The sequence below is a fragment of the Bidens hawaiensis genome, unplaced genomic scaffold (assembly GCF_021521415.1).
Source record: "Bidens hawaiensis isolate Kalapana, Puna unplaced genomic scaffold, B.hawaiensis_p1.1 tig00037700_1, whole genome shotgun sequence".
NCBI classification, from domain to species: Eukaryota; Viridiplantae; Streptophyta; class Magnoliopsida; order Asterales; family Asteraceae; genus Bidens; species Bidens hawaiensis.
This window is the reverse complement of record NW_027505500.1, coordinates 90,610-111,080: the sequence shown is the minus strand read 5'-3', so window position 1 is coordinate 111,080 and position 20,471 is coordinate 90,610. Positions and strand designations below refer to the sequence as shown.

Sequence of the window (20,471 nt, the reverse complement as noted above, 5' to 3'; positions counted from 1 at the left end):
ACGGTTCCCACACACATACCCACATTCAACACCAACTTCCATTTTCATGAGTTTTTATTTGGTTTGTGTGAAGCTTTTAGTAAAACGAACTCAAGCAAACTAGATTTTTGAACTAAATCTTACCTTCGGGTTTGCGTGAAAGAGATGACTTCTTGAGTGTGTGTGTGTGTTTATAACCTCCTAGAATCTCCTTAAAATGCTCTCAAATGCTTCCTATATCAGTTTTGGGGTTGTATTTCTTAAGGGTTTTGTGTTAATATAAAATGATAGTGAGAATGAATTTGGTGGGATTTGGACGGCTTGAAGGAGGTAAGAAAGAGTGAAAATGGTGTGGTTTAGGAGATTGTTGATGATTATAATAAGAAAGAACAAAACAGATGGCTTTCATGCATACTTTGAAAGGCCACGTGGAAGATCTAAAAACTCACAGCACATTTGGTAAGGTAAGCTATGTAGTAGGGTGAGGTGGGGATGGCTAGGAGGTTGGGTAAGTTTTATTAAATAGTAATTATTATACCCGATATTCTAAGTTTTGCGAATTTTAAACAATCAAACGAGTTCCAATCCTAATAATTTCTATCAGACTTTATCCGATGTTGAATTCCTGATAATATGGAGTAAAGAAATTAAATTTTGGTGGTGGTGGGTTTCGGGTTTATACAATATCCGACACTGGCTCTTGAACCGCTAACTTTTAAAAATAATTTGAACCAAACCTTCTTAAAATAAGTTTATAGCTTATTACTAATTTTTTTTATCATAGTAATAATTTTTAGAGTTATTCCAGATACTTTGGACATTTAACTTTTTACTTTTAAGTCGCCGCCGGTGTTTCGCGTAGTGTCCGCTACACGACAAATTTAACTTTTCGAACATAAATAAATATATAACACATAATTGGAGTTTTTTGACTAAAATAATGTCACTTTATTTATTATATTATTTTATTTACATAAGCACGGTTACATTAGTCATAGGATTAGGCTAATTTTTAGGGGGGTGTCACATGAGTTTTGGATTTGGTTGCGTATCGCAATGGAGTTCAAGAATATCCATCGTGTAGCGCGATGGGTGTTTTAGCCGCCTCTGAATATTTAATATGTCGCATATCAGGATAGATGAGATGGTGGGCCTTCACGTAACGCGACACCGCCCATTAGGGTTGCAATGCCGACCCTAGACCTGCTACGTGGTCTGTCGCGTGGTGCCACATGTTGACCACGTCGCGTATCGCGATGGTTCTAAACCGAATCCATCACATAGCACGACATCGCTCAACGTTGGGTTTTGTAATACTCCCATCGCGTATTGCAATGGGTCTTGAAACTCAGAATTTTCATTTTTTAGGCCCTTATCTTTTGTAACCTGTCAAATTTGGCCCGAACGTTTCAGGATGTTACAGAGGTGCACAAAAAACCCGAACCGAAAAAATAGCTCAGAACCGGGTATTAGAAAAAACCGGTTTTTGAAAACCCAAATCTGAAACCGGGTTTTTTCAAATACCCGCCCTCTACCCAAAAATTACATGAAAATGCCCATAAAAATATCCCAAAAGCGTAGCCTCTTAAGAACCCAATCTATACCTAAAATTAAGGTATTGAAATACCCAGGTATACCCAGTTTCATACCTTACCCGAAACCGATTGGGTATGGTTTTTCAAGACAACACCCGAAGTCAGACCCAAACCTAACTTGGGTATGGCTAATACCAGATCATGCCCGAACTCGGTTCTAAAAAAACCCGATACGTACACCTCTACTTCTAGGTAGATTTGGATTAAACATTCTCTAAGTAAAATTATTATTTCAATACTTGTTTGATTTTCTAATTATATTTACTTAAGCAATCTTGTTTCATAAAATTTTTCCAAAGTATATACAACTTTCTTTCTTCATTTTATACAATTCTCTTAGAGCGCGTTCGTTTTACGGACTTTTTTTAAAGGATTTGGAATTGGAATTGAATTTGGAACTGGAATTGGAATTGGAATGGAATGGAATGTTTGAGAATCCCTATCATGTGTTTGATTGGTTAATATGTATTGGAATTGAAATCTTCTTCATTCTCGTTTTTTTTTGAAGAACGAGGGAAACGTTGTAGTTTTTTTACATTTTTCGTTTTTGATTTATATTTTGAGTTATGATTTTTTTATTAATTTTTTCGAATTTTTTTTGGAGAGGTTTTTATTTTCCATAACAATCCTTATAAAATATATGGGATTTTAAAATCCCATGAAATGTGGGATTTAATGGGATTTAGTTTCCATTCCCGTTCTTTCATTTAATGAAACAAACATATCAATTAATGGGATTTAAAATCCTATTCCTTAAAATTCCTTTAAAATCCTTGAAACGAACATGACATTTTTTGCATCATTTTCATTATTTGGTATAGATTCTTCATATAACACTTTGTTATCTTGATCATACTTGTTTAATAATTAAAAATTATTAATCAAATACTTGTTTAATAATTAAAAATTATTAATCAAGCATTTACAAACATATATGTGACATATAACATCATTGATAAACTAGTAATATTTCAAGTCACATTACGCCAACCAGTCATTATAAAAGCCACTAAGGTTGACCATGGTTTTTCTAACAAAATTACTACTAACTAATCGGACAGTTAGCTCAAGGTTGTCACACAACCCCTAAACATTAAGAAATGAAACTGAAAAGGGCTAGATTTGTAATATTCTCATGAATCAAAAGAGCAAATATCCATTGATTATCTTGTTGGGCATTTGATGTAAAACAATAATATGAACCTCGGTGCTCCATTTTGCGCCTCAACGCCTCTCCACTCCAACCTAAAGACCCGGTAATGTAATTCACTGCGGCATTTCGTCGAACACCTTATCTTCACCTCTTGTTTTCACGCATTAATCAAGTATTCGCTTAGTTTGCCAACTGGGTATCGTACTGATTGCTTTGCTATATGGGTATACTTCATCTCATGTTTCAATTACAGGAATTATAATGCTGCGGGCGCTGACAATTTTGCAATTGAGAGTCACAGTGTAAGCTACTCGATTAACAATGAAAGGGGGAAATTGGTTCCAATTATAAAGGACTGCTCGTTGAAGATACCGTCTGGCCAGTTTTGGATGCTGCTTGGACCTAATGGCTGTGGGAAATCAACTCTTTTGAAGGTATCAAACCAACCGATAAACCCTGTTCACCAATTTTGACTCAGTACTCATAGGGATGGATTACTTTAAAAAAATTGCGGGTATGAGACGGGTTTGGGATTTGGTGATATACCCGTTTACCCGACCTGATTGCATATACATGTTTACCCGATTATACACCCGGCATGATTTTCTTTCTTTTATTTTAAGTTGATATGTATATAATGTTAAACTTTGAGCAAGTGAATCAAGAACACGAACACGAGATTTGTAGAACTCTCTACAACTCTTTTATTAAGAAAACGACAAATGAGAAAAACTTAATAATAACTAACACATTGAACCTAGGGTATATATAAACCCACGGTTCCAATCCTATACTAACTCAAATACAGAATTTGAATACAAAACAAATATGAGTAAATAAAATAAGACTAACTTATCTTATAATAATAAACTAATTATTATATTAAATAATCTCCAAGACTCTAGGAGCCTTCAATCTGGTTTGGTGTTGGACACGTTTAACATATAATGTACCCGGTTTGTTTTTAGTATGTATATATATGTGTGTGTGTGACACTAGCTTTTAGCCCGCGTTCTACGCGGGTTACTTTTAATTTTTTTTAATATTTTATAAATATATATATTTTTTCTTGTATGATTTGTTTAGGTTTTAGTTGGAGTTAAGTTTTTAGTTTTTTTGCTTTATTCACGTTTTTTTGGACTTGATAGGCTTGTTTGGTAATGCGGAACATATATATTGTTTAATGGATGGCCTTAAATGGGCTCTCATGCATCTATTAAGTAATGTGGTCCAACATTTTGTTGTTTGAGATTTTAATAGGATTTTTATATCTTTTTATACTTCTATAATGTGAAGATACAATTTTATGAAATTGAGATTATTGTTTTGTTAGCCTTGGTATAAGTGGGAATAAAAGGTACAAATCCTAGTTGAAATATGCCTTGACAGTTTAGTTATGTGATATCTAGACGAAGCATTCATAGCTTCGTTAAAAAATGTTAAAGCTAACATTTGCATGCATAGCTTTACATAAAGGAAACGTCATATGTTGCATGCTGTTGCTGACTTCTTACTTGAAATATGCATAGAGTAGACGAAGCATACATAGCTTTGTTACAAACTATTAATGCTATTTCTTCTTGAGGGGTCGAGTGTCTGTTGAAAATCAGTTTGCAATGAGTGTGTTAGTCGTTAAAAAAAATAAAACAACCATATAGTTATCATTGTTAAACTGCGAATGGTGTTATGACTTCAAAAAGGTTTTTAATTCTTTTTTAAACAACGTTTTAACTCCATGGTTTAAACGTTGGTTTTAACTCCATGGTTTTAACTCCATGGTTTTAACTCCATGGTTTTAACTCCACTATGCCTAACAATCACCAATTCCTGAGTTTAAACGTTGGGTAATGTGTGATTCAGTCTGAAAACATTAAACAAAACGCACTCTAAAATCCAAATACAAAATACCTTGTCAAGGAGGAAGTCATGATGCAGACATATTTTTGCACACGGAACAACTGCAACAGAACACAAATACTAAATTTCAAACTTAAAAGTAGAGATTCTCAATTACTATTATTTTTTCATTTGGTCCGTTAACATATTAAAAAGATATGACTTGAATCGACCCTGCCTAAGTAAACATGGCCAAAACTGGTGAATAGATTTATGCATGGATGCTAAACGGGTTGTGTTGGCGAGTCCAACCCGACACAAACCTACAAATCGTGCTAGATGTGTGAACCCAAACATGGCAAGAATGTTCGTAGCTTGACACAAACAACTCGCTTATTCGAATTTCTTTAATTTTTATTTATTTATTTGCATATTAAACTTTAAGATTACAATCTTACAACACAGATTTTCTGCAGCATGGGGATGAAATGATGAATAGTCAATTTAGGGTTTTAGGATTGAAGAAAGGAGATTAAAGGGGTAATATGACGATGGCTTGTAGGTAAGGTGTTAGTGATAACTATGTATTATAGCTTTCACACATGTTACTGGTTCTGAAATAAACTAACTCATACATACATAAACACATATCTTGAATAGCTTAATAATTTTTTTTTTTGGAAACCAAAGACAAATTGGTTATGAATGTTTTGAAAGAAAGCAGAGAAATTAAGTACATTGGCAGGAAAAGGTTCATGAGCATTCCCATACAAATAAGTTTCAGTCACATCCAATCTTGTTTACTTATGCATTAACAAACTAAACCGCTTTTAATCATCTAAGGCTATATTGAAACTATTTAAAAGCATAGTTGTTAAAATATTTGTTAAATAACTAGAATGGCCCGAGCTTGGTACACTGTTTAGGCTAAGGCTTCGGAGGAACCTACACACATAATTTGTTTGCAAGAAAGTTAAGCTTAAAGGTGTAAATGTAACCTATTTCCATAATGCTTCTGCTTCCATTCTACGACAGTTTGGCTCGATCTGATATTGAAATAGCCCAATTAAGGAGTGTTCATGGTTTCATTTTAAATCATGAAACCGTCCAAACCGGTCATCGGGTTGGTTTCATGGTCAGTTTTTTCTTTAACTTTTCGGTCGATCGCTTTCAAAAATTCTAAACCGTAGCGAACGATTTGGTTTACAGTTTATATCAAAAACCGGCAGTGTGAAACAGGACCGGACTGTAAGATTTGACAATATATATTTTTGTTTTTTATATATATATTTTTATATATTTTTGTTATTTATATATATTTTGTATTTTTGAATATTTAACTATATGTATTGTTTTACATTTAGTTGGAAATAAATCTGGGTCAAACTCTTCAAAGACTTAAAGTCCCATGAACTATGATTAGTTAGCTGCTTTCAGGTTCCATCATTTTGAGTTCATATACATAGTTTTTTTCTAAACAAATTGGTGAAATTACCATTTCTACATGCATATAGAATTACTTAAAATTTGCATATTACTTTTCAGTTGTAATATTCAAACTACATCAATAACATATGCAAACACATTTTTTATTACCAAATTCAGTTTATCACGTAGTAACCTTTTCATTTAATATTTTTTGCAATTTTTATTAAGGCTTAATAAGTTTAACCCGTGAAACCAAACGGTTAGTAACGGTTCGGTTTGGTTCGGTTTAGTTTTCAACAGTTCAGTTTTGCTTTTCGATGATCAAAAACCGTAACTAACGGTTTGGCTCACAGTTTGACCTAAAAGCTGTCAAAACTGGATCGTGAACACCCCTAGCCAATTCAATAACCCTGAAAATAGACATGGATTATATTTAATCATAATTATAATCAAATTATTTAATCATTCAAGAAAGTGAGCAATTGCTTGATTGGATAGAGATGCATATATCATGCAGTGCAGGGTTTAATTGGGTAGCTTCATCATATTTTCTGCAAGTCGTTTCAAGCAAGGCATTTTTAGTGTATGTGTTAGAATCTGACATTCCTGTAGATAAGAGCAATCGGCTTTAACATGAATTGCCTTGTAACTCTTTCAAATGTTACAAACAACAATATAAATCATTTAGCAATCGGCTAGGATTTGATTGACCGAACCTTACTATTACGGAGGGTTTGAGAAACCATGACGACATTCCTGTAGATGACGAACCCGAATTAAAATAAGAGCGATGGAGGGCGGAACTGAAATCATTTAGCAATTTTCAAGGATCCAAATCCATCTACGATGGCAGAGCCAGACAATGGCGGAGCAGGCGGCGTTACGATGGATTTAGACAGCAGTCTGAAGGAGGCGCTGGCGGTGGCGGAGACGGTGGAGAGTAGGACAATTTAGGGTTTGAAGAATGGGAAAAGGGTTAAGGCGAGGTAAAGGATGGATGGAGAGGGAGTCTGATATAACCCGTTTGAGTGATTCGGATTGTCAGACCCATACAACCCACGAAATTTATAGGAATGTATGAGAAGCCTCCGTTTAGGAATGAAGCAATCTGGTAGCTTGAGAGGGGTGGGGGAGCGACCACATCGCGACACGTAGGATTTTTTGGTAGACAATTATATAGATAGTCAGATAATGTACTCGGTTTATTTTAAGTATATACGAGATATAGGTTACCCGATAATATCCCAGAAACCCATGGGTATACCTGATACCCAATAGATACCCGACGGGTTTTGGGTCAGGTATGGGACAAGCTTTTATAATAAGGTATGGGGTTGGGAGTACCTAAACCCGTCTTAAACCTGACCCGTTGCATCCTTTGTACTACATGAGACGCGCCTTTAAATCCAAATTTTGATGGTTATCTCTTATCAGTGAGACAGTAAACTAATGGCTGATCGTCAAAATTAGGGATTTATGTTTGGAAACAAGTGGGATTGTTGTTTTTGTTTATACCATATGGCTGCATCTTTTGAAATGTGATTATTGATGTGCGATGTTGTAAATATTGGATTCTATTATGTGTTATTGAGTTGTTTATGTAGTTAATTGTGTGCAGATATTGGCGGGCCTATTAAGCCCAACAGACGGTTTCGTGCATGTGAGGAAACCTAGAAGTTATGTCTTCCAGAATCCAGATCACCAAGTTAGTTTTTCTAAGGCTGTTATTCACAGATGAAGTTTATATAGGATTATATATGAATCAAGTATCATTTGAAAGTAATAAAGGGAGGGGATTTTTACAAAGATGCGCATGGGTCTGTGTTCAAACTGGACCTCAAAGGTTTTTGAAAGCCGTTCAATCTCGTTTTTTTTTAACTATGATTTTGGTTCAGCTTCGGTTTTACCAATTGGGCAAGAAAATCTTGGGCCGAAAAAATGGGGTTTTTACAATGATTTCGGTTTAACCATTTGGCCTTTAAAAAAATGGCACAAGATAATGAAATGACTTGAAACTTTGTTCCTAAATCTTCTGTTACTTAATCATTAATTGGTTATTACACATTTGGACCTAATATTTGTAGGCTACACCATTTATTAAATTCTTATAAATTACTTGACAGTGTTTTTTTTTTTTTTTTTTTGCTATATCGGTTTGGTTTTTGGTTATAGCAAAACCAAACCAGAAAATTGATAGTTTAAAAAAGCAGAAAACCAAGCAGTCAGTTTCTTATTGGGTTCGATTATTTCGGTTTCCACACCCTACGTTTTGCATATTTGGTGTCTGGTGTAGATGCATCCATGGGGCATCTAGTCAGTTAAATATTTTAACAAAATTAATATCATCCTGAATTGTATTTGTGCATGCGAACCACCTTAAAGTGGTCCCATATTCATGTTTTTAAGGTTCATAAATTAGGTTGTTATGCCTACCGTAGAAGCTGATGTGGCGTTTGGTCTCGGGCGGTTTAATCTGATGGATAATGAAACAAAAGTGAGAGTTGCAAAAGCATTAACTGCTGTGGGCATGTATGATTATCTGCAGGTAAGATATGAAGTATGAACCTGTCTTGTCTTTCATAAACAATAATAAATGTCTAATGTTTGAGTTGTTAATGCTATCAGAGACCAGTACAGACTCTTAGTGGAGGTCAGAAACAAAGGGTTGCGATTGCTGGCGCATTGGTTGAACAATGCAAAGTGTTGCTACTAGATGAACTCACAACATTCTTGGATGAAACCGACCAGGTATCAACTAATACTAAACTTTACTGTTAGTATGTTACTGTTACTGTTGGTATTGTTTTCAGATCGGGGTGATTAAAGCTGTGAAGAACACGTTGAGTGGTTCTGAAGACGTGACCGCATTATGGGTAACGCATCGTTTGGAAGAATTGGAGTATGCAGATGGTGCTGTGTATATGGAAGATGGAAGGGTGGTGATGCATGGTGAACCGTCCGTCATAATGGATTCGATTGAAACGAGGAGAGCCTCTTATAATGACAATATCAATTCTTGAAACCGTGCACTTGTTTTTTCTATGATTTCTATATGATTTCCTTTGTTTATTATTAGTTATTTTGCTTTTAAGTCTAGTAGTAGTGGGTTAGTTTCTTGTCACTTCATTTTGGTTGTTTGTAATCAATCCTATAAACTAGGGATGAGCTCGGTACCGTACCGGTACCGAAAATCGCCAAATCTTGGTACCGGTACCGGTACCGAAATATTCGGTTCGGTACCGAGACAGTACCGGTATTGAAGGCAAAAGTTAGGGAAATACCGGTACCGTACCGATCCCGAAACTCAAAACTTTGGTACCGACGGTACCAAATCGGTACCGGTATCAAGTACCAAATGCTTATCCCTACTATAAACGACAGATCCATGTTTTATCTTGGATTAGGAACGAAATTATGAAATTGATTTGATTTCTCTCTATAGTTGGCCTTGTTGGTCAACAATTAAACATTGGAACCACATCAAGAGACTCTAATTATTTGGTATAGTTTTGGGGTTGGTTGTATTCTTCGTTTGTTCTCTTGTAATTAGGTGTGTTATTCGGGTTGTACTTTTGGGTCTTGGGTTTGAGAAATTTATTTCGAGTACTCATACCTAACCCTAATCTCCCTTGGTTTATTCGGGTTCGGGTTAATCAGGTTTCAAGTATGTGAACTACAAAACTAAAAATTATATATATGTTAAAATTCAAGCAACTACTTCATCTTCAAATTTTAACTTACATAAGCAAATAACAAACCACAAAACCCAATCGAAAGAGTCTGAAGAACAATTAGATTGACTGATGAATAACCAGTCGACTAATGAATTGAGCCAGAAAAAACCGATCTATTGATTGAATAAATAGTCATATCTAATCTATGGAATTAAAGAATGCTGGAATAGTAATCGATATATGGGCCGGAATCGGAACAAATTAGACGACTTCAAAAAGGAATTTGATACGTAGTAAAGTAGCGATATTCATTGAATAGGCTAAGGCAGGAGATACCACAATTGAATAGAATACTTAGTCAAACGGGTTATTTGAGTTTTTCGGGATTACTCGAAACCCATTAAAAAGTACTCGGTACTCGACTCATATTAGTTCGGGTTGTACTCATGTTCGGGTTTCATGTAGTTATTCTGGTTGCGGTTAAAAATGACAGCCCTCTCCTTATGATGTTTCTCCGCACCAGACGTTTTTTGTATCCAGGTTGGTTAGCAAACTTGCTATGGCGTTTGACGGTTAATGAAATCTTATTTGTTTGTTCATTTAATTTACAAATAAAATTTGATAGATATAGTTTTTTTAATAATCAGGAGTTAAATTTGAAAAAAAAAATAAAAAAATATTAGGTCGATAGATAGGGTTAGCTTATTGTTCTTCCTTCCTCAGCCACTTTGGTCGTCTCCTCTCCGGTGCGGTGAAGAAATTGAAACCTGCCGCCTCTAATTCTCATTTTCATTACAATACAATAAAACGGATAGCGATGATATTCCTTGCTTCTCTTTTCTTTTCTTTTCTTTCTGCAAAATACTTTTACTTTTACTTTTACTTGCTCAGCAGATCCCCAACTGATTCTACTCTAGTTTTACATTAAATTACTCATGTCATGGTTTTATATTATTATTATTATTATTATTCCTCGTACGTTCCGCCTCTAATTCTGTCAGCTTCTTCTATTCTTGGATTCCAACATTACTTACTGATTCAGCTTATTTACTTATGAAGGGTGATATTTTATGCTACCCCCTTTTTCCCTTGAAATAATGTATAATCTATTGATGCATTAGTTAGTTGAGTTTATTTGATTTAGGCCATTACCTAGTTAGGGTTTCTCTTTTGTTGATGAGAAGAAAAAAAAAGGCGTTAAGAGACCCTCCCTAGACGCTCTAAGATCCTTTTTCAAACATGCTTCCATTTCGAGTCAAGAGATAGATAAATAGACACATCCCGTTTGATTCTAGCTTTCTCCAGACCTCGGGGAAAAGGCTCGAATGGTGTGCCTCTCAGCTGAAAACATCTCATTGAGCGAAAATTCAATCAATCAATCAATCATGCCCAGTACAATCCCACCGACAGCAAAGCTATAAGTAGGGTCTGGGGAGGGTGGGATGTAGGCACACCGTACCTCCATCCAAAGGAATGAAGAGGTGGCTTCCAGAGAGACCCTCGGCTCTAAGTTCATGTGTATGAAGCAAAATAAAGGAAATCAAAGTTTAACAGTTATATACAAACTACTACTAATTATAATAATATTAATAATAAGATCACAGTTTAACAGCTATATAAAAGCTAATAATAATTATAATAATAATAATATATGTAAGGGAAATACCATTATGGTATGCGACCTAAATAAGTTAAGTCTAAGCCCTAAGGTATTCAATTCTCTCTAAAAATCCTTAACTTTAATTCTACTTCTCCACGATTTCCTATCCTCAACCATGTCCTCGGAGAGGTTTAGGTCTATCAAATCATGCCTAATCCTCTCATCCCAAGTCAATTTCGGTCGTCCTCTACCCCTCCTCCCCTCTATAGTAATGTTTTCTACGGATCTAACAGGATTCGTCGTCTGTCTTCTCTTTACATGTCCAAACCATCTCAATCTCCACTCTCTTATCTTGTCTGCTATGTTCGCCACCCCTAATCTCTCGCGAAACACAACGTTTCTTATTCGGTCTAGCCTTGTGTGCCCACACATCCAACGTAGCATTCTCATTTCTGCTACCTCCATCTTCCGCACTTGTGCCTTCTTGATGGCCCAACACTCTGTTCCATATAGCATTGCAGGTCTAACTGCCACCCTATAGAATTTTCCCTTTAGTTTAGTCGGGAAACTCTTGTCGCACAATATACCTGTGGCTGCTTTCCATCTACACCATCCTGAACTCGGTGGGTGACATCACTGTCTAATTCCCTATCGCTCTGTACAAATGATCCTAAATACTTGAACTTCGTTACCTGCGGGACCACCTGCCCTTCAATTGTGATCTGTGCGTCTTCATTGTCGTTTATCCCACCAAAATCACAGTGGAGGTACTCCGTCTTAGATCGGCTAATCTTTAAACCTTTTGTCTCTAAGGTTGTTCGCCACTCCTCAAGCCTCATGTTTAGATCTTGTTTTTTCTTAGCAAGTAACACAATATCGTCTGCGAACATCATGCACCACGGGAGAGTCCCCTGAATTGACTTTGACAACTCATCCAAGACTACTGCAAAAAGAAACGGGCTCAACGCTGACCCCTGGTGAAGACCTACCTCTACAGGAAAGAAATCAGTATCCCCCACTGGCGCACGGACACTTGTTTCACTCCTGGTATACATATCCATAATTATCTCTATGTACTTCCTGGGCACTCTTCTACCCTCCAAGCACTCCCAGAGCACCTGTCGTGGCACACTGTCGTAGGCCTTTTCTAGGTCAATAAACACCATATGTAGATTACGCTTCTTCTCCCTATACTTTTCAATTAATCTTCTTAGAAGGTGTATTGCCTCTGTGGTGGAACGCCCCGGCATGAAGCCAAATTGGTTGACCGTAACCTGAGTTTCTCGTCTAAGTCTACCCTCAATCACTCTTTCCCATAGCTTCATAGTATGACTTAGTAGTTTGATTCCTCGGTAGTTACCACAATATTGGGCGTCTCTTTTGTTCTTATAGATAGGAACTACAACGCTGTTCCTCCACTGGTCTGGCATCTTACCTGATTTGAGATTACTATTGAACAGAGTAGTTAACCACATGACTCCTTCCTCCCCCAGACACTTCCACACCTCGATGGGTATGTTGTCTGGGCCAACCGCCTTAGACCTTCCCATCCTCCTAAGTGCATCCTTCACCTCTTCTCGTGTGATCCGTCGGCAGTAGCAGTTATTCGATTGTTGTCGTTGAAAGTTTGTGTTGTCATGTTCTTCTTGGAAAGCTCTCCCATTGTTAAAAAGATTGTGGAAGTAGGTTTGCCATCTTAGCTTGATGTCCTGCTCCTTGACCAGTACATGCCCATCTGTATCCTTTATGAACTTCACCGGTCCTAGATCTTGCCTTCTACGCTCCCTGGCTTTGGCAATCTTAAACATAGCATGTTCCCCCTCTTTTGTTTCTAGACCTTCATACATCCATTTAAAGGCCGCCTTCTTTGCTTCCGCCACTGCCTTCTTCGCCTCTATCTTGGCCGTTTTGTAGTTGTCCCTCAGTTCCACTCGCTCCTCCTCATTCGTGCACCTCATTAGCTCCCTAAAACATCCTTGTTTGTCCCTTATCTTGTCTTGCACTGCGTCATTTCACCACCAAGACTCCTTATGCCCACTTGTCTTTTCTGTTGTGACCCCGAGAGTCTCCTTTGCTACTTGGATGATCTTTGTCTCCATAGCTTCCCATATATGAGTTGAGTCCCAATTTAGTCGAGCCCGCGTATGCAGCATGAGTTTATCCTTAAATAGTAGGAGATTTTCGTCCTTCAAATTTCCCCATCGAATTCTCGGTGTACCTTTCTTCTCTCGAACAATCAGCTTATTTCTGAAGGCTATATCTGTCACTAGTAGTGGATGTTGAGTCACAACTGCCTCCCCAGGTATGACTTTGCAGTCCTTCCACCAACGTCGGTCTCCTTGCCTCATCAAAAGGTAGTCAATTTGCGTGTCGCGTCCGCCACTGCTAAAAGTGATTAAATGAGAATCTTGTTTCCTAAAATAAGAATTTATAATACCTAGGTCATGTGCCACCGCAAACTCTAGAAGATCTGTTCCGGTCTCATTCCTATCACCAAAACCGAAACCCCCATGTACGGCTTGAAAACCATCGTTAGCCTTACCAATGTGTCCATTAAAATCACCTCCTATGCAAATCCTCTCCCCCCTAGGTATGCCTCCTACCACTGCGTCTAGGCAATCCCAAAATTCTCTCTTTTCCTGATCCCCTAGGCCTACATGGGGCGCGCAGGCGGAGACTACTGCCACTACTTCCTCTCTTAGTACTAATTTCAACACCATAATCCTGTCATTATGTCTTATCACCTCTACCACACTAGTGTGTATTTCCTTAGCCACTAGAAACCCCACTCCATTCCTAGCTCCATCAGACCCCGAGTACCACAACTTATACCCATTACACTCAGCCCCTCTATGTCCTTTCCACTTAGTCTCCTGGAGGCATGCTATCTGAACCCTACGTCTTTTAAGCACATCTACCAATTCTAGCAACTTACCATTTAATGTTCCTACATTCCAAGAAGCCAAACGCAATATACGCTCCCTATCTTTACTCTTTCCTACACCCCTCGTTTCAGGACATGGTCTCAAGTAATAGTCATGGTTCCTACGCTCTATGGTTGCAACTAAACACACAAACACAAGCAATAGAACACCAAATCAATAATAATAATAATAATAATAATAATAATAATAGTAACAAAAACTAATAATAATAATAATAATAGTGTGTAGCAATAACAATAATAGTCAAGAGATCTTAAAATGAAAATAAACTCCAAAGATCCGGATCACGTATGTTCTAATGATAATAATAATAATAATACTAATAATAATAATAGTGAGAAAGGAACGAGTATACCGTGAAGATGATGAGGTAGATACAGCTCAACGGCAGCCAGGTTACAAGAAACCCTCGTTTATCAAAACCGGGAGAACACCAAGATATAACGAATCGAGCTAGACAACACAACAAGGTGAACCAACAATTCCGGCGACTTTTACGGCGGCCGTGGGTGGTGACGCAGCGGCAGGAGGCGGCGCGACAGCAGATCCGGCAAGTTGTGAGATCGGCGGACAGGAGTGGCAGCACACACCAGTGGTAGCAGCAAACAGATGAATTCCGGTGGCTGCAGCTCGTCGAAAATGGCGGCGGCGCGTCGGAAAAACAAACAGCAGTCGGTGGCAGTAGCAAATGACAGCACCGGCGGCTCAAGAGGGTTGCGGTGGTGCTTGCGGTGGTTAGGGAGTAGCGACGGCAGCAGGGAGGTGGTTAGGGTGAAACCTATCACCTCGTATAATTTTATTCAATCTTATTGTTAAAAGCTATATATGTTAATACTTAATAACCTTTGTTTCATACCAGGTCATAGAAAATGTGTGCGAAGATTACCACAAACGAAAATTGAACCGATGCATATAACCACACGAAATTTCTCTTCACTGTATACACAAAAAACCATATTCCAATTACAAGATTGATTTTTTTCTTTTCGTTTTCTTTGAATATCTCATTGAGCGAAAATTAGTTTACCTTATTTTATATGTCTTTTATTTCGTAAAACTTATTTTATATGTTTTCAATTTAAAACCAAGCAGCACAGAGCTACTTAATTATAAACCATACCGAGTTTGAGCCTTAGCATTTCGCTCGTTTTTGTAAACTCCAACCGAGTTGAGCCACTCGGTTTGTAAACGAACCAGCTTAAACCAGATGCTTGCTTGGTTAAGCTTATGATGAGCCGGGCGTGCCTTTGAATCCAAAAACAAACCCGTAGCCGCATGTGAGGCCTTCTCGGTCCTTGGATGCGGATTAAATCAACTACACTTTCACATATTTACCTTGTTATGAATTATTCATAAGTCATAAAATACAATCTTTTATATCTCATGGTACTTTTTCCACAAAAATAAGGAATCCCAAACAGCCCACCCCATAGCGATCCTGTTCTATCTCTTCCGCCAGAGCCTTTCCGTCAGCTTCTCTTCTGCCCTGTTTTGTATGCTCTGCCAACTCTTAACATTACTGATTCAGCAATAGTTTGGTTTTTTGATACTTGATGTTATAGATAGATAAACTTGTTTGAGTTAGGGCATTAGCTAGTTAGGGTTCCTCTTTTGTTGAATATGAAATTCGTTCTAATTTGAGCAGCATATTGTGAGTCTAACCCCTAGTTTTTAGGTTTGCTGATCAAAATCTGCATCTTATACCTTATTAGGGTTTATACTCGTAATCCACAGTTAAACCAACGCTGGCTGTTTCTTTGTAACTGAAGACAAGTACATGAAAAAAAAACATTTAAGCTTGTTGTGATATTGGTGTTCTAGACATTTACCATGTGCTTAATGGCCTTTGTTTAACTGGATTGAATCACAGATGATTCTTGCATACCGGTAGTCCGTGCTAGAAAAGAGTTTCTGCAAATTCAAGTTTAGGGTTAATTCAGATGTTGCTTGGTCTTATACAGTTATGCATTAAAGGTATACATGCATTGGGTGAATTTATCCGTTAATGTTTTCTATTACGCATGCATGTTTGACTCATTACAGATCGAAAACATAACCTAAATCTCCTTGCACATAAAGTAAATAGATTAAAGTTGACACAAAACTAGTTATTTCATTTATTTTTTTCAACAGTTTTCAATAATAAGAACTTCATGATTCAAACATGTTTTTGTTTTATTTTTTCAACATTTATATTATCATTTCACACGTTTGCAGATTCACGATACACAAAATGCCCAAAAAGAGTTCATCCAAGACAACCAAACCCGGGCTGCAAAACCCTATTGTAGCTACTTGGGACATGTCAAACAAGACCTCAGCAAAACCATCCGAAACCGTGTTACAAAAACCAACCTTAAAAAAACAGAAATCATCTTCCACACCAACGCGATACGGGCAGGAAATTGATGATATCTTTGGTAAGAAAAGAAAGAATCCCGAGCAGAATTCGACCAGCAAGTTGACCAAAAAACCAAGGAAAGATTCGAAAGATGATGAATCGGTGACCCGAAAGAAGAAGAGTAAATATGGAGGGTCTAATGTGGATATGTTCGAAAATAAAGAAGCGGTTAAACCGAGGCGGAAAACTGGAGATGGGTTAACGATATACACGGAAGAGGAGTTGGGGTTTGGTAAGGCGAATGCAGGGGGTACCCGGTTATGTCCTTTTGACTGTGAATGTTGTTTCTGATCTTATTTTAAGGTTAGATGTGTTTAAGGGATTTTTACATATTTCCTTAGTTTTGACTTGTTTGATTCAATTGAACATGCAATTATGGAATTTTTTATTATGGTTCTTGTTTGTGTTTAGATTTGAAGTAAATTTCGATCTCGAAAATTGCAAATTCTTGGTACCGGGACGGTACCGATATTTAAGGTAAAATAGGGAAATACCGGTATCGTCCCGTACCGATACCATACCGAAACTCAAAACTTTGGTACCGATTCGTTACTGACAGTACCAAATCGGTACCAGTACCGAATTTGCTCATCCTTAGTTTAGAGTTGAATGGTATTGGTGGACAAGCCCTGGCCCATATCAACTAGTTGCATTAGAAATAAATTACACACAAAGAAAGTTTACCTTCAATAATAATTTAGAACCAACTTAATAGTATAAATTGAAGTATCACATTTTCCAAATGTACAAGTGCAACCACTTCACAATAGCAGCACAACCACCCTACCAACCTCTTCTCTACTGCTGATTTCCTATTCTGTCTTATAAGTCTCTTTCACACAAACTCATACTCCATTGTTTGTTAGGGTGCAAATGAGCCGAGCCCGAGCTTGATTATTCTCGAGCTCGGGATATGAGCCATTTTTTCAAGTTCGAGCTCCACTCCGGCTCGGCTAGTTTGTTAATTTAACTTATATATGTTTTTAAATATTTTTATATACTTCGTAAAAAAAACTCAAACGAGTCTAAACTCGTAAGGTTCGGCAAGCCCAAACGAGGTAAAACTTGAATATACACTAGGCTCGTAAGGTTCGGCAAGCCCAAACGAGCTTCACATGCAAAGCTCAAGTTCTTACTTCATAACTAAACGAGCTTTGTTTGAGGCTTGGGATTGGCTCGTTTAGAGCTTTTTATCGATCCGATCTCGAATGGCTAGGCTTATTTACACCCCTAGTTACGATCGATTCTGGTTTTGAATTTGACTGGGGTTTTGATCAATGATAATGCCTTCTAGTTTAATTTAAATAGTAGAACTTTATAACATCATTTAAGTTGAGTACACCAAGTCAAATGTTCCCAATGTCTAGGTTTCGGCAATTTTGTTTACGCCATCACAGTATTTTTTTTTTCTTAAGGAAACTCGCATATTTTAGTTTTAAAAGAAGTTATGTTGTATATAAAAACCATGTTTTGAGGTTCGCAATTTGTTTTTACCTAACATGAAAACAAAGTAACATGCGAATTAAGTAAAAGCATTCGCAATATGGGTTTTACATGTCCATGATAGAAGCGAATCTAAAATGGCAATAGGGAGGCAATGGACATTGGAGGGTATCTAGTTGTTGTCATCGTCAGGGCAAAGTACGAATTTTCTCATTATATCAGAGTGATGACGTCGATCTTCTTAACGGTTCTAATAGCCAGAAATGATTTTTCTTAGTCAGTTGGTTGTGTAACTTGGAGATAAAAGACTCTAAGCGGTTAATTATCACATAATGGTGCTTTTTTATATGTAATTATATGATTTGTGGTATGGTGATGCTAATAAAAAAAACCCTCCGATTTCTACTCATAAATATGATAGGATTTTTTAACCCCCCCCCCCCCCTCCCCCGGTTCCCTCTTTTTGTTTTCTTTCTTTTATTTAGTTTTAAATACGAGATGAAAGTGTAAACTGATCATTTAATAAAATGTCTAATAACTACAAGTTGATAAATCTGTAACAAGTAATAGACATTGAAACACAATATCTTGTAATTAATGAAAATGAAGGACTAAGGATACAAGTTGGTATGCATCTAAAGAACTAAAAGCTGCAAATTACTCTTATAATTTAGTAAAACAAATGATAATACGACTTTTAGGCCTTGAGGTTATTAATAATTTGTAATTATACGTACAACACTGGCATACTTCATTGACAATTATACAAGTTGCATAACATTTTTGCCATATAAGCGTATAAGTCGTCCCGCATAATATGGTGAAAAGAGAATGAAGGTGATAAAAGTTGGTACCATCACACCAGAAACGTGTCTAGTTCCTTTTTCCTTTTAGCCGAGTCGGTTGCATTTGATTATAAAAATAAAAAACCAAAAATACATAAAATCTTTTATTAGAAAAAACCCCAAAATGAAGCAACGAACAAATACATCTTCCTCACATGGGGGCCATTGGACTGGACGCGTCTACCTGCCAACTTTGACCTTGAAAAGTCAAACTGAAAACCAACCGATTAATCAATCGAGCGATTAACTTTCAGCCACGACACAAATCACCATTGACTCTTTCTTTCTTTCTTCTTCATTTTAAATTAAATCCAACAACCCTCACAAAACCCTAATTTTCAAATATTCGATCCAGTTTTATTTTTATAACTATAATCTCAACGTTATGGATGCGGCAATGAGATCGCATGCTCTCTCTGGTTTGAATATCTCAAAAGCCAAACACGATCCTTCTCTGTAAGCTTTCTCATTCATCGCTGATTTCTATGCAGTTTGTTATGTTAATGATGTTTGGTGATCAGCTATTGGTTGACTCTTGAATTTGGTTAGGCTTGTTTTTTTAACATTTTAGGGGAATATAATAATTATGCGTGACTTAGGTTTGCCGCCAATGTTTATAAATTCAAGCTGTTGTATCCGTCTCCGAGAATCGTCAAAAATGATAAAATAATTTAAAAGGGAATTGGGAGTAAACAATTAAATTTTTAAATTGGTTATGATTTGAGTTTTTTGGGTTGTGCAATTTTTTTTCTTTTCCTTTTTTTTTTTAATTTTATAAAACTGGGCTTACATTAGTTGAGTAATTGGGTTTAAACATTAGGAATACTGAATGCATATTTTTTTTAAAAAAATGTATATATATAATTAAAAAAATAAATGAAATTCAGGCCCACCAAGGTGATTGGGCCGAGGACAGTAGACCACCCTGTCCTGCCTCATAGCCGGCCATGATGGATTGGAAACAAATTAATGCATCAGTGAACAAATTTTGTGCATTTTGTTTATGATCTCATTTGTTAGTGTTTGATGCTAGAACACAAATCCGTTTAGTAATCTGACCAGCTGAATTTCATACATGTTCTATATGACTATATGCATTTAGTTTGTTCAAAAACTGGATCTAAGACAGGTTTTTATTTAATATTATTTGTTTTCTATGATTTTAAACCACTAGTTGTAATTCTATAGATATCTAAATGTTTTCTTTCTTGGTCCTGCTTCATATACTAAGTAGTTCTTGCAAGTTGGGCTGAAAAGCTGATGAAATATAGGTTCATACAGTTATGTGGATTCAAACCTGTAATACGTGTCGGCAGTTTTGATAACTTGTATGAACCTTTTAGCATATGGAGCTGCATGAAGAAAGGAAACACATTGCTATATATACAGTTACAACTAATAGGTTCTGCTCTCAAAACACAAATAATGTTAAAATAAACATCTCTTAGAGTTAGGAACCGAAGAAACTATATGGATATAATTTGGCTTGTTAATTTGTAAACACTAAAGTATAAGATATTCTCATCATCTCTGTCTCTGGACGAATTTGTTCAATTGATACTTGGTTTTAGA

At 36.7% G+C, this 20,471-nt stretch overlaps 1 protein-coding gene across 1 annotated transcript; it reads left to right on the top strand.

Annotated features, from left to right (window-relative positions):
- The first annotated feature begins 2,771 nt into the window (after positions 1-2,771).
- On the top strand, positions 2,772-9,013 carry LOC143613543 (ABC transporter I family member 10-like). The gene is made up of 6 exons (XM_077087220.1): positions 2,772-2,830; positions 2,981-3,161; positions 7,610-7,696; positions 8,411-8,536; positions 8,617-8,739; positions 8,802-9,013. The coding sequence occupies exons 1-6, from the start codon at positions 2,772-2,774 to the stop codon at positions 9,009-9,011; spliced, it is 786 nt and encodes a 261-aa protein (XP_076943335.1). The 3' UTR covers positions 9,012-9,013.
- Positions 9,014-20,471: the final 11,458 nt, after the last annotated feature.